We start from the raw sequence: 13,958 nt of genomic DNA, 5'->3' as shown, positions 1-13,958 counted from the left end.
TCTGCCCTATCAATGCCTAAAAGTCCTATTAGCAAATCATTGCTTTGGGTCCATTCACTCAAAGACATTTCATGGATCATACAAAGTGTCTTAAAATAAGCAAACATAAGTACCTCCCACATCTGTGAAATAATAATAGATCCCTTTTCTAGGGTACTTTTACAAAGTAACACCCCTCTGAGGGAGCTAGGACAGGTATTACTTAATAGATGTTAGTTTTCCTATATTATACATCTTATAGATGAGGAAAAATAAAGGCCTGGAGAATTTATGGTTTAGTAATTAGCCACTGTTACAGAACTAGTAAATGGCCACGGCTGAATTCAAACCTAGGTCTCTCTCTGATTCCAAAACTAACTTCCCTTTCAGCTAAGCCATCTTTTGGCCTCCTTTTCCCTTTTTGTAAATGAAGGGGTCAGATTTATATGATTCCTCTTGTGCTTGTGGTGTAGTGAAAAGAACCCTGGGTGTGACTGGAGTCAGAAAACTTGGGTGTGAATCTCAGTACCCTGGGAATCTGCCCTTGGCCCTGGGCTACTTAGCATTGCTGTCAGTGGCTTTGATAAAGACACTGACAACTTGCTTATCAAATTTTCAATCTGTTGGATGGTAGAGTCAGTATCCAGAAAGATCTCCCTCCGTAAGCTAGAAAGAGTTAGACCAGATCCTATTAAGATGAAATCTCATTAAAAGAGGCATAATGTCCAGAAAGAGGGTGTTGGTAAGTGACTGTTATGTTCCGTTGAGAGGGCTACATTTTAAGGCTCTTGGTAAGCTGGCCACCTTCCAAGAGAAGAGGACCTGAATAAGGAAAGACTTCAAGAACATGCCAGAGGAGGATCAGTTCAAAGAAATGAAGACGTTCAGCCTGGAAAAGAGAAGCCTTAAGAGTGGGGCACAGTGGCTGCCTTCAAGTATCTGAAAGGCTATCATGTGGAACAGGGATCAGACATTTTCTGCTCGTCCCTTACTTCAAGCATGAATATTTTTAATGTGGTTTTTTTTTTTGTAAATAGCATTTTATTTTTTCCAATTACATGTAAAGATAGTTTTTGACATTCATTTTTTTTTTAGCAGATTTTGAGTTGCAGTTTTCTCCCTTCCTCCCCTCCCCGCTTCCCAAGATGGCAAGCAGTCTGATAGAGGTTATACATGTGCAATCATGGTAAACATATTCATGAATCTAGTTCTCCACCAATTCTATTGCTTACTCCAAGTTTGGACCTCTAAAATCAGCCCCCAGGGGCCAAACTCAAGCTGCCCTGCCCTCACAGAGTTGTTATGAGGAATAGGAGAGGACAATACTAACATCAGGGGGTAGAAGTAGGAAAGATTTTCATAGGAGCTTGAGGGGAGGTAAAACTTCCTAAGAAATATTGAGATTTAAAAGGGGTACAGGTTGCTTCAGGAGGCAGTGTGGGCTCTAACCCTTTTGTTGGGAAAGTTATAAAGGGAGGGGCAGCTAGGTGGCACAGTGGATAAAGCACTGGCCCTGGATTCAAGAGGATCTGAGTTCAAATCAAGACACTTGACTCTGGCTGTGTGACCCTGGGCAAGTCACTTAACCCTCATTGCCCCGCCCCCCCAAAAAAGTTATAAAGGGAGTTCTCAGTCTGGTATAGGTTGAAGTAGGTGGCCTTGGAAGTCCCTTATAAAACTAGGATTCTGTAGCCTTAAGCAAGTTTCTTTCCCCATTGACCTCAGTTTCTCAATCTATAAAATGATTGGGTTTGACTAGATCATCTCTAAGTGTTCTTAGCGAGGCTGTTCTTCAGAGGGAGAGATGAACAGCATGGAAAGGGCACCATTGCTTTGTACCATAAGAGACACCTGATAATCAGTATTAATAAGCACCTACTGTTTGCTTGTGCTCAGTGCTGAGGATACAAAGACAAGGGTGAAAAAGCCACTATCCTCAATGAAGTTACATTCTAAAAGGAGGGACTGTGTGTGTGTGTGTGTGTGTGTGTGTGTGTGTGTGTGTGTGTGTGTACATGTGTCTGTGCGTGCACATGAGCACACACAAATATTCATTTAGCACCTACTATGTACCAGGCATTGTGCTAAATGCTGGCAATACAAGGACAAAAGGAAATTATAATAGCCCTTCCCATATAATTTTAAAAATGTACAATGTCAGTGGATTCAATTAACCCAGACTCCCCATCCCCCTAACAGCCTGGAGAGACAGGACTTGTCTCTGTTGTCATTCTGAGTATCACATTAGCAAACCATGCATTTGTGAGGATGTGGAAAAAGAAATTACATTTAGATTGTTCCATTTTTTTCCTCCTGGAATAATCTAGAGACAGTGGAACAAGGTCAGCTCAGCAGTGACTGTGGCAGCTGGTACCTGAGCTGCATCTTTTAACACTATAAAGCATCCCTTGCAATGTTTTATGTCCATTCTCCTGGTATAACAGGCAAAGAGAACTTCTCTTTAATGCCAGTATTTTAAGCAGACACCAATTATGGGAGAAGGGGCATCTAACCATTCCTTACAGATGAGCTGTGCCCTCTGAGACTTTGAGTGTGTGTAGGTATTCTAGAGGTAATAGAAGAAGTCTGTAAGAATTGTCTCAGGTAATGAGCACCAGAGTTCTGCTGTGGTTAAAATACCCTCTTGTGTAAGCCAGAACAGAAGATAGACTCAGGCTAAAAAGGTCTCTCCTTGGCTGAAAGGAAAAGTACTGGACAGCTTTAGTATGGAAGGTAAGGTATATACTTTTCCACAGAAGAAATGTGCTTTTTTTTTTTTTTTTTTTAGTGAGGCAATTGGGGTTAAGTGACTTGCCCAAGGTCACACAGCTAGTAAGTGTTAAGTGTCTGAGGCTGGATTTGAACTCAGGTACTCCTGACTCCAGGGCCAGTGCTCTATCCACTGCGCCACCTAGCTGCCCCAATGTGCTTTTCTTTTAAAATAGTTAAACATTTTTAAACATTATATTAGCAAATGAGGTAGGGCTGTGTGTGTGTGTGTGTGTGTGTGTGTGTGTGTGTGTGTGTGTGTGTGTGTGAGAGGGGGAGAGAGAGAGAGAGAGAGTCCCCACCCATAGGAAATTTATAATCTAGCTAGAAAAATAATACAGAGATAAAATATAAAGTTATCTGAGAATAGCAACTAGTATAAGAACCAAATAATGAGTCCCCTTTCTAAATCACCTAAATGTTTACAGTGAACATTGCTCACAACAATCATGTGAGACATGTAGGGAACAGGGTAGAGCTATAACTAGAACATGGCACCTGGGGATTTGCCAGAGGACACTCTTGGTCCTTGAGCAGCCTAGAAATAACAGAGATTTGCACCTAGTTGACGAGTAATGAGTTAAAATAGGAAGCTACAATACATCAGACTTGGGCACTTTCCCTGTCTACCCTCACCTGAGGATATACTTCTTGTTGTTCTGAACATTAAAAAGATCTATTATTGTTGCCATTTTACAGGTAAGGAAACCGAGTCTGGAAGGGTTTAGTGACTTATGCAATGTTATAGTTCAGTAAATGTTGGAGCCAGGATTCAAACCACATTTCCTTATTCCAAGTCTGTCCATTGATACAGATAATTAGTGCTATAGAGAGATGTGAACATGGCCTGGACATGGAAAGAAGAAAGGAAAGGAAAGACAGGGAAAAAGGAGGTGGGTCACAAACTAAGCCTTGAAAGAAGGATTTTCTTTTTCTTTTAATAACATTCTATTTTTTTTTCAATCAAAGGAAATCCTCCTTTCCCTCCCCCTTCCCCTTCCCCAGTTGAGAAAGAAAAATAAGATGATATATGTGTGTCTGCATAAATGCACACATATATTCTCAGACTGCACTCTAAGCCCATGATCTCTCTGTCAGGACATAGGTAACATGTTTCATTGTGAATCCTCTGCAACTGTGACTGGAGTTCCCAGTCAAAGTTGTTTGTCTTTCCAATATTGTTGTTATTCTATAAATTGTTGTCCTAGTTCTGTTCACTTCATTCTGTATCAGTTCATACCATCTTTTTCTGGTTTCTCTGAAACTCTCTATCATTTCTTATAATGGAATAGTATTTATTCGCATCCAATCCAAAAGACATTTATTATATGTCTCCTATGTCCCAGACATTGTGTGAAGCACTGAAGATACAATTAATAAAAAAGGCGTTCCCTTCAAGGAGCTTACAGTCTAAAGGGGGTGACAACCCACAAAAGGAGACAGCAAAGCAGGGAGGGGGTTTGGGGGAGGGGGTGAAAATTGGAAGGGAGATGGAAGGGAATACCTGGTACAAAGTTGCCTTGTTCAGTGGATTTGGAACCAGGCAGAGCAGCAGATTAAAGTAGAGTGATTCATATATCATAAGTTGTTCAACCATTTTCCCAATTGATGAGCACTTTGATGAGGTTTTTTTAAAGAGGGGCCCAGGTCCCATTACATTGACCGTGACAAGCCTAGTGTTGTTCTACCCGACACTTATCACCACTCAAGTCTTACTTCCCCTTTCCTCTTTCTCCCCACATAGGTTTGTCCACCTCTTTCCCCATCGATGGAACCTTCTTCAACAGCTGGTTGGCCCAGTCAGTACAGATCACTACAGAGAACATGGCCATGAGCGAGTGGTCCCTAAACAACGGGCACCATGACGACAACACATCCGAGCTCCTCTCCGAGGAGCTGCTCCAGGATGAAGAGACCCTACTGAGCATCATGATGGACCATTCCCTAAAGTCTCCCTTCAAGCACAGTGACGCCACCAAGAAGCCCCAGAGCAAAGCAAAGCCAGTGAATAAGAAGAAGGCCCCTCGGGACAGCCTTGGCTCCCTGCTCTCAGACCACCCGGAGGACTCTGGCCAGCGGACTACCCCACCAGACCACACCATGAAACCCTTGAACCATGACTCGGGGAACAGCAAGGCCACTCGTGGGGCACCCAGGATACCTACGGATTGCAAAGGAGCCAGTGGGGAAGTTCGGAAGACTCCAAAAAGGGGACCTTCTCACCACTCTCCCAGCCCCAAAGCCCATGACTCCAATATCCTAGCGGGCTCAAGGAGCTCCCCGCATGAGGACAAGGAGACCGTAGACGCAACTCCGCTTGAGACTGACAGCCTGATTCAAGTGCCTGGCTCACTGGGGAGTCCAAAAACAGTAGTGAGGTTCAGATTGCCAAAGGAGGGCAAAGAGACTAGGAAGCTGCCAAATCCAAAGCCCGAGGCAATGAACAGACCTCCAGCAGGGGAAAGGCCAAAGGTCACCTTGCACTTTGACAATGAGACCGATGGCTACTTCTCTGATGCAGAAATGAGCGACTCTGACTCAGAGCCAGGGAGTGGCAGGGTTCAGCTAAGCCAGAAGGATTCGGGAAGCGAGGAGGTAGTCAGAATGAGCGTTTTGGCATCCTAACTCAACCAGATAACCAACTGTGACAGTTCTTAAGAGGCCTAAACCCAGTTACAACTGCCATTTTCGATTTCTGCCTGGTATCATATAACAAAGGGGTTCCATTCTTGGTGGGGTGGGAGTTTTCATTTGTTTTCTATATATAGTTTTAAAATTGAGCACCGTTGTCTTTCTCTCCTCCATATGCTGGACACAGGACATAAAAGCTTCCACTCCCCTGACCTGGGTGACGACAGTCGTCCCTTTTAATAATTTAACTTGCATATCCCAATGAAGCAAAATGCCAGACCATGGGCATTCAGGGACTGGGGGTTCTGGCCCCAATCGAGGTCACCCAAGGCATCAATAACAAGAGGTCTGATATTGCCAGTACCCATTGTTTCTGCAGGGATGACAGTCTTATGGGCATTATTTCAAGGCAAAGACAAGTAAACTCATTTCCTGCTTTGCCCAGGGTTCAGCACCCAGTCCAAAGGCTGGGTCAGGAGTCAGGTTCCAGGGGTATAGCTGAACCCCTCTCCACAGCAAGGCAACACCCCCCAGCACCCAAGGAAGTAGAATAAGCGAAACCTAATACAGAACTAACTTTTCTAAAGCACAAAGAGCTTATTTGAAGAAAGCACTTAAGGGTGGGGGAAGAAATACTCCTTTAATAGAAGCCTTGTCAATTTACCCCTCTCACCTTTCCCAGTTCAGTCTGCTTCCATCCAAGGGCTGAGGGCCAACCCTTCGGCCAAGCCACCCCTTTCCTCCCAGCACTGTGCCTGAGTGACCATAGGAATTAACCAGAGGGGGAGAAAATCCCACAGGTGGGGTCCCAGCCCTTGGCTTCAAGAGACATTTACTCAGGTGAATCTATTAGCCAAATGGGACCAGGGAGGGGGCTGGGGGGAAAGGTCAAAACAGGAAAAGAATAAACATGTAAAACTTGAATGTGTTAACTGTAAAAGCAAAGTCTCCTTCCTGGAACAGGTGACAGCTAAAGCCTCCTTGTAGTCCCTGTCCTGCGCGTTGGAAAGCAAATCAGATCGTTGGCCTTGTAGCGGTTTCCAGTCTTACTAAGACTACAAGTTTCTTCCTTCAGTTTCTTTTGGAAAAAACGCTCCTACCTACAAGCCTGTGAACTCCTTGGGGAAATAGAAAGGGGAGGGTTGATTCATTGAAGTCCATATTCTAAAACCTACAGGATTTTCATGCATAGAAATGCCCCTTCTAAGCCTTAACAGTTTTTTAAAAAACCCATGATGGTACCTATGAGTCAGGCAAGTTTCTGTGTTTGCACTTAACCCACCCCATCCTTTCAGTTCTGGCTTCCAAGGTCACAGTTGATTTGCGCTAATGTATTTGGTTGGAGTGACCCCAGGGTGATTGACAGCTCAGGGAACAAAAACAACAACAAAATTCAGTGAAACTTTTTTTTTTTTATTTTTCATTTTTAAGAATTACACCTGGGACACTTCTTCAACTGGCAAAACCAGAACTTTTCAAACAAGAACCTTGCAAACGTCAAATGAATCAGTTGAATAATTTTGTGGATGCCAAAGAATCTTTTGACAATAACACAGCAGCACAGCCTGGACCCAGAAATTGGTCACTTGGATTTTTTTTTAGAAATGGAGCTATTTGGCAACAAAGAAGTTAGAAATACGTTCATAGCATGTAACCAAGGCATCAGAATCCAAGCTTTCTGCAGAGGATGCTTTTTTTTTCCTTTCTTTTTTTTTTGCCACTGGAATGGTACAGACCCTGGTGTTTTGATTTCTGATGCTTGGCATAGTCCATTCAGAACTTTCTCAGACTCACAGGTTGGGGAGAAACTGACAACGAAACCAGCGAGGAAAAGTCCTGGTTACCAATTGGGTGGCTCACCCCCAAGCCAGGTGATGATCGATTGGAAACATGGTTAAATCCTGACTCTTCACAGCAAACCTGCCACCAGGTGTGCATTGACTGCACATTTGTTGGCCTTTCAGTAAATTTCATATGGGTCTTTATAAAGCCAAAAAAAAAAAAGTCAACAATGACAAATTTTGGTGTGCAAATCGTTCTCCAACTTCTGTGGAATCTAGGAGAGAATTAATGGATTCAGAAGGTTCAGTATGTTCTGATAATGTTAAACACAGTAATAGGATTTAGTTTTATCTTCAACAGGCTTGGTAGGCATTAGTACCGTATTCTAGTATAATGAGTCAAAACAATAATCAATCTGCTGCCTTTTAATGGACCTTGCTTCCGTGTACTTCAGTTCAGCTATGGTTAGCAAACCGTCTCACACAAATCCCTGTACACAGCTTCATTGGCCTGCAACTTCATCTCTTGCCTGATCCATACCGGACACTCAAAAGGGACAGACTTAAAGAACAACCAAAATTAGCAGCTAGGCGGCTTCGGGTTTTGTGGGAGAGGGGATGGAGGTGAGTTGTAGAGAAGGACTGGATTTCCAAGGGATTTGGCCATGTCCTAGATCTTTGATACTGTATGTGTGCTCTGGAGAGCTAGAGGATGCTTCTCTGCTTGGGGGCCCAGGGGAGGTGGTGTGTTATATGTAAGCGCCAGTTCTCTCCTTGGATGTTCTGGAAGTCTCAGATACTGGAAACCCAAGAACTTGACGGATGGAGGAGCATAGAGAGGTGGGGAGAGAATCCAAGCCAAACCATAGGATCGGTACCACACCTTAGATCAGTGGCAACACTTCCCTAAGGTATTAAGGACACAGAATGGTTTGTTTATCCTTCAAATGGCCTGGGCCCTTTGTAACTACCTAGCCCAACCAAACTCATGTAGGAGGAAAAGGAGGATCAACCAGGATATGACCTTGTTCTTAGAAACCAGTCTGAACTATTTTGCCTTGCTTAACTTAATAAAGATATCAAATGAGAGAAAACATTTAGGAAATTGAATAGCATGTAAGTGAAAAGGAAGGGGTTATTGTTCCTTTGGAATCGCCCTCTGCATCTGTTTTCAGCCCCAAGCTGGTTTCTTAACCCCAAATATGGGGGCACGCTTTCTCCCTCTCTCACGACTGCTGCTCAGCTGAATGTTGTATTCTCCTGTTCTTCCCTTCATTGTGGTAGGAGGATTCTCACAAACAGATAACTTCCCATAGCAAAGTTAAATCCAAGAGTAGCCTTAGGGCACTAGGGGAAAAGGAGCAGGTGGTTTTTACCTGAATTTTAACCAAAAGGCCCCCAATACCCAGTTACTCATAAAGTTGAAAGTCCCCTGGCCATTAGTCCCTGCCAGTGGGTGTTTATTACAGGCCTTTCCCTTCAGTAATTCACATTGGCTAGGGATGGTACTCATACTGTTGGGTGTCCATCACCCCTTCCCCCCCTCCCCAGGGAAGTTGCTTGCAGGGACCTTCAGGCCAATACCTCCCTCTCCCTCCCCCCCCCCCCAGCTCTCCTCTATATTCCTCCCAGGTGAGAAAAACTTGAAAATATTTTTTGTACTATAAATGTATTTTGGGATGAACTGAAAAACAAAGGTTTGAATGGTTTATTTTATTAAACGAGCTTTGACTTTCAGATACTGTATGAACTGCAAGAATTAATGTTTGCACTATAAAGGAGCTACACCAAGATTCATGGGGGAGAGTGAGGAGAGATGGCGGAGGTGGGTTTATAGGTGTGTGAATACCAGGGGAGTCAGAGGAGCTGGTGGAAGACTCATTTCACTGTGTGTGAAAATCCCAGTGACCCAGGCCCCCTAACCACCCCACTCCTACTGTCGAGTTTCCTTCAAAGCTTTTGTGTGGCCTAGACTGGGGTTCCTACAGAATGCATGGCTGGGTATCTGAATGTCTAGGAGAGCAGTTTGCATCTGTGAGAAGGAATTCTGGTAGTATTTGGGTCCCCCCCCCCGGCCCCCAATCCCTTCTAGCACAAGGAAGAATAAGCCATTTGGTACTGACTGAGCTGCTACCAAGGGCTGGGGCTGGGGAACAAGTGAGTCAGGGTTCTGGGGAGTACTCTCAGGACCTGCTCGGTAAATGGGCGTTGGCCTGAGCCAGGAAGCCCCAGGAGATTTAGTGTTCTGTCACTGGGACGATGTCACCTTTGGTTGTTCTTTAAGGAAATTCCCACCAACTTTATTCCATTTAACATAAAGAAATTCCGCTCCACATCAGTGATGGGAAATGATATGAATGTCACAGGAGGAGAGCCTTCTGTTTTCTTTGTTTCAAAGAAAGTGATGTGCCATTTGTTAATATAAAAGAGAAATATTGAAAATATATTGAAAAGAGCAATTTTAAATTATTTTTGGCTTATGTTGCAATATTTATTTTCTTGTATTAGAAAGATTCCTTTGTAGAGAAAAAAATGTATTTTTCATTAATGCAAAGACCTATTTCTCCTTTTTGTACATTTTCCATGTTAGGCAATCCTTAAAAGCAATAGAATGTACCCAACTCGTTCTGTGTGGCCATGTGATGCATGCTGTTTGTGTTGCCTTGTGATAACGCTGGCTGCCGGCGTTGCCATCATGTTCAAATTCCGTGTATGCTTTAAATACACATGGGGACCACGGCCCATAGCTTATGGAAAACCTTCGCATTCCTCAGTGTGTTGGCAAATGCAGTCAATAAAGCAATGTTTTCTGTGTACATCAGCATCCGGGTAGTGTGTGTGTGGTCAGTAGGCTTCAAAGGGAGCAGACGTGCCTCCATATTAGAGAAGAGATGAACTCTGCTCACCAAAGAGTAGGTGGGGATTGGAATTGTGTTATTCAAGAGCCAGAAGGGTCCCAAGAGGCTATAGAGCACATGATTTGGAAGTGAGGAAGATGTGGGTTCAGATCCTGCCCTCAACACAGACCTTGAGTATGTCACTTAACCCCCCTCGCCTCAGTTTCCTCACTAGTAAAAAAAAAAAATTAGAAGGTTGGATTCAGTGGCCTCTCAGATCTCTTCCAGAATCCCTCATACAGCTTTATAATCAAACTTGTGGGTTGTCATTTGCTTGGGGCACACAGTACAGTGAGTGACAACCAGGCTGTGAGCTGAGGTTCTGTGCCTACATCTGGTGCTGTTTCCACTGTACCATGCTGCCAACCCTAGAGAACCCATCACCCATAACACACTAGTCTCAGCGAAGATGGGGTAGCCTGCAGTGCCCTCATCATCTGATGTGATTGTTGCTGCTGTCTTTTTTTTTTTTAGTGAGGCAATTGGGGTTAAGTGACTTGCCCAGGGTCACACAGCTAGTAAGTGTTAAGTGTCTGAAGCTGGATTTGAACCCAGGTACTCCTGACTCCAGGACTGGTACTCTATCCACTGCGCCACCTAGCTGCCCCTGCTGCTGTCTTTTTTTATAGAGATTTCTAAGACCCAAAATCAATTAACTCCTAGCAGGATCTGACTGGGCCACAATCTAAGGTCTGAGTCTCAGAAGGGCTGGGTAAACTCATAGATTAAGAATGACTGAGACTACTCACGAACACATGGGGCATCCTCCCATAAGCCTTTAGTAAAGCTCTAAGGTCCTGCCTCATAGACACCCACTTGGCGTGGTCTTTGTGGAACTTGAGGAAGTGCTGCTGGTGAGTATCTTTGGCAAATAGCCCAGCTCTCCTGTGCTTTTACGACCAGCAGAATCCTGGGAAAGGTATGGGCAGGGAATTCCCTCAGGTGGGCAGGTGAGATGAAACATAAGCTAACCTTTGCACTCAGCAATGAGATCAGATAGATCTCAAGAACAGGAGTGGTGGAGGGAACAGAAGCAAAGCCTGTAATGAAAGAAGAAAATTGAAAAGGAAGTGAATCCCGTTAAGATGAAAACATGATGTAGAGTACTAGCTAATGACCTCAGTGTACATATCAGCCCAGGATCCTGGAATCCTGAGGTTAAAGTTAAAGCAAAGGAAAGTGACTCTGTTCATCTGGAGATGAACACTGGAGAGTGCATTTCATACTCCTGTGATCAGTGGTTCAGTAGAGTTTTTCAAGCTCCTTTGGCACATAGATGGCAGCTAAGGCATGTGAGAAGGAAGTCATGGAATGTCACAACTGAAAAGGACATTAGACATCAGCTAGCCCACCACCCTTTGTTTTCTAGAACGAGGAAGTGGGCCAATGAGTGGCAGAACTTTGACTCGTATAGAGTTGGCTTTTCAGATTCTGTCTTCACAGAGTGGCCTTGGGTCAAAGTTGTAGAATGGAAATTCTGAAGTTGCCTCTGAGGTGGAGTACCCCCTTGTGACCTCCTTTGTTTTCTATGAATAATTAAAAATACTGAGTCTCACTTTATGCCTACCACTATGTTTGGCTACATTTGGGGTGGGGGTGGGGGACCAAATGAGGCTTAAGTGACTTGCCCAGGATCACACAGCTAGTAAGTGTCAAGTGTCTGAGGTTGGATTCGAACTCGGGTCCTCCTGAATCCAGGGCTGGTGCTTTATCCACTGTGCCACCTAGCTGCCCTTTAGCTACACTTTAATAGAAGGAAGCCATAGTTCCTGCCCTCATACAGTATTGGGAACACAATTCATCTACATACCACAAAGGAAACCAATACATACTATATAAGGAAGTGTTAACCTGTCTGGTATAGATGGTGGTCATGTGATCATAGCTTAAGAACTAGAAGAGACCTTTGAAGCCACTGAGGCCTACCCCCTTGTTTAACAAATGAGGAAACTGAAGGACAGAGAAGTGATTTGCCAAAGGTCCCACAGGTCGGAAAAATGTCAGGCAAGATTTGAAATCAAGTCTTCCCAATCCAAGTCCAGCATTCTACCCACTATGCCACGTAGCTGCTTCTATGTATATAGTATTAGAAACTCAAGAATGGAAGAAAAACCCCACATAAGTGCCCTGGGAGGGGCCTAGTTTGAGCCCCACTCTTCACCCTTAATCTAAATCCCTCCATTTATCTGAGTTTTTCCACCTCATTAAAGACCTCGGAGGAGAGACCCCTACTTCCCATGGGAAAATGTGGTTCCTGAGAACAAAAGCTAGCTTGGATCCCATTCTACCTGTTAAATCACTTGTGTTATGAGGCATGAAGGGAAACTTGACCTCTCATTTGCATAGAAATCAACTGGTGACTGGTTGTAACTGGTCACTTAGCTACCTGGAGATTTGACCAGAGACCCAAAAGGGAGCCCAAGGCCACTTAAAAGGTTTGATTTACTGAGTTTACTACAACTAAAGCCTCTACTGACACCAATGGTCCAATCATTCAAAGGAGAAGATGTCACTAACATCCTATGCTCTCTATTTACATGGATGAGATTCCCTCCCCTTACCCCTGAAAGTAGAAAGAAGAGATGAAATAATGAAGAGAAAAAGAGTGACTTGGTCATTTGTGGAATTATGAAATAGGGCAGGCATGCCCCATTCTTTAGTGAAAAAGACCACAGTGGCCGTGGGAAGTGAGGCTGCAATCACACAGAGATTGGAGGGGCAAACAGCACAGAAAGTAGAGACAAGCAGTGAAAGGGGGTGAGTGATGCAGAAGCAGATGGTGTGCAGACAGGGTTGGGGTAGTTAGTGGAGGAAGGCAGGCACTGATGAGGAGGGGAAGAGTCATAGAGTGTAACTCAAGTAACCATAGATTAGAGTCAGTCACATAGACCCAACTGAAATGGAAGAATGCTGGAGGTAGGGGGCACTGGGGCAGGAGTTTGAGTTCTCATTTTTAAAGGTTTTCGGTGAGGGAATAGACTTTTTTTTTTTTGTGGGGCAATGGGGGTTAAGTGACTTGCCCAGGGTCACACAGCCAGTAAGTGTCAAGTGTCTGAGGCCGGATTTGAACTCAGGTACTCCTGAATCCAGGGCTGGTGCTTTATCCACTGCACCACCTAGCCGCCCCCTAGACTAACTCTTATCTGTGTCACCTGGGGTTTAGTTCATTAACATAGTGAAATCATCTCAAAGTTGTGAGTAAAATATTAAAGTTAACACATGAACATCATCTCAAAACTATCAGCACCATTTGGTGTTATGCTAGTCTTATTTGTCCTTCTTTTCCAAAGAGGACCCATCAATGACATCACAGTGATGTCTTAACTTGCTCATGAATTGGATTTAAGTAAGACCAAAGTAAACAGTCATCATCCTCACTCTTTTCCTGGGTCATTGGAATCCAGTGGCAAGACCAAAGTCAAGACAACTAGTATTGGGACGGGATGCAGTAAATGACCTTGGCATCTTCCATGTCTGACCAAGCTCTAAGGACTCCACATCCCCTGCTTCAGCCACCTTCGTGGCCACTGGAACAAATTGCTCTCATCCACCCATTCCATCAGGTAAAGTCTTTATATAATTAAGAGAGATGTCCCCCTAACTCAGGGATTGGGGGTCTATTGGTTACTCTCGACCTGGTTTAGCTTGTCTGCCAAGATGGTTTTTACCAAGATGTGGCCACTGTGCATGCTACAGCTTCTTGGAGCCACAGGTGAGAATTGGGTGAATCAGGTGGACACCAAAGGTAAATGAACAGCCCTGAAAAGGGCACAGCAAGCTCTCCCACCAGAGGTGCTGGTCTTCCCTGAACACCCCATACACTTCTGCTGGTCTTGGATATCTGAAACTTACATGAGATTTATATATCATAGGACCAAAAGGCCCTGACAGAAAGGCTTCC

General features: G+C 44.2%; 1 protein-coding gene across 8 annotated transcripts in view; it reads left to right on the top strand.

Annotated features, from left to right (window-relative positions):
- The window catches only part of JADE2 (jade family PHD finger 2), a 210,288-nt gene extending 200,312 nt beyond the window's left edge, over window positions 1-9,976 (top strand). For all 8 annotated transcript variants that reach the window (XM_043983149.1, XM_043983153.1, XM_043983148.1 and 5 more), the window contains one exon: window positions 4,493-9,976. In XM_043983149.1, coding sequence (XP_043839084.1) covers window positions 4,493-5,373 — 881 coding nt within the window. In that variant the 3' untranslated portion in view covers window positions 5,374-9,976. The remainder of the gene's footprint in view (window positions 1-4,492) is intronic.
- Window positions 9,977-13,958: the final 3,982 nt, after the last annotated feature.

Source organism: Dromiciops gliroides, chromosome 2, assembly GCF_019393635.1.
Source record: "Dromiciops gliroides isolate mDroGli1 chromosome 2, mDroGli1.pri, whole genome shotgun sequence".
Lineage (NCBI taxonomy): Eukaryota > Metazoa > Chordata > Mammalia > Microbiotheria > Microbiotheriidae > Dromiciops > Dromiciops gliroides.
The sequence above is the reverse complement of the archived record's forward strand: the minus strand, read 5'-3'. Positions and strand labels throughout refer to the sequence as shown.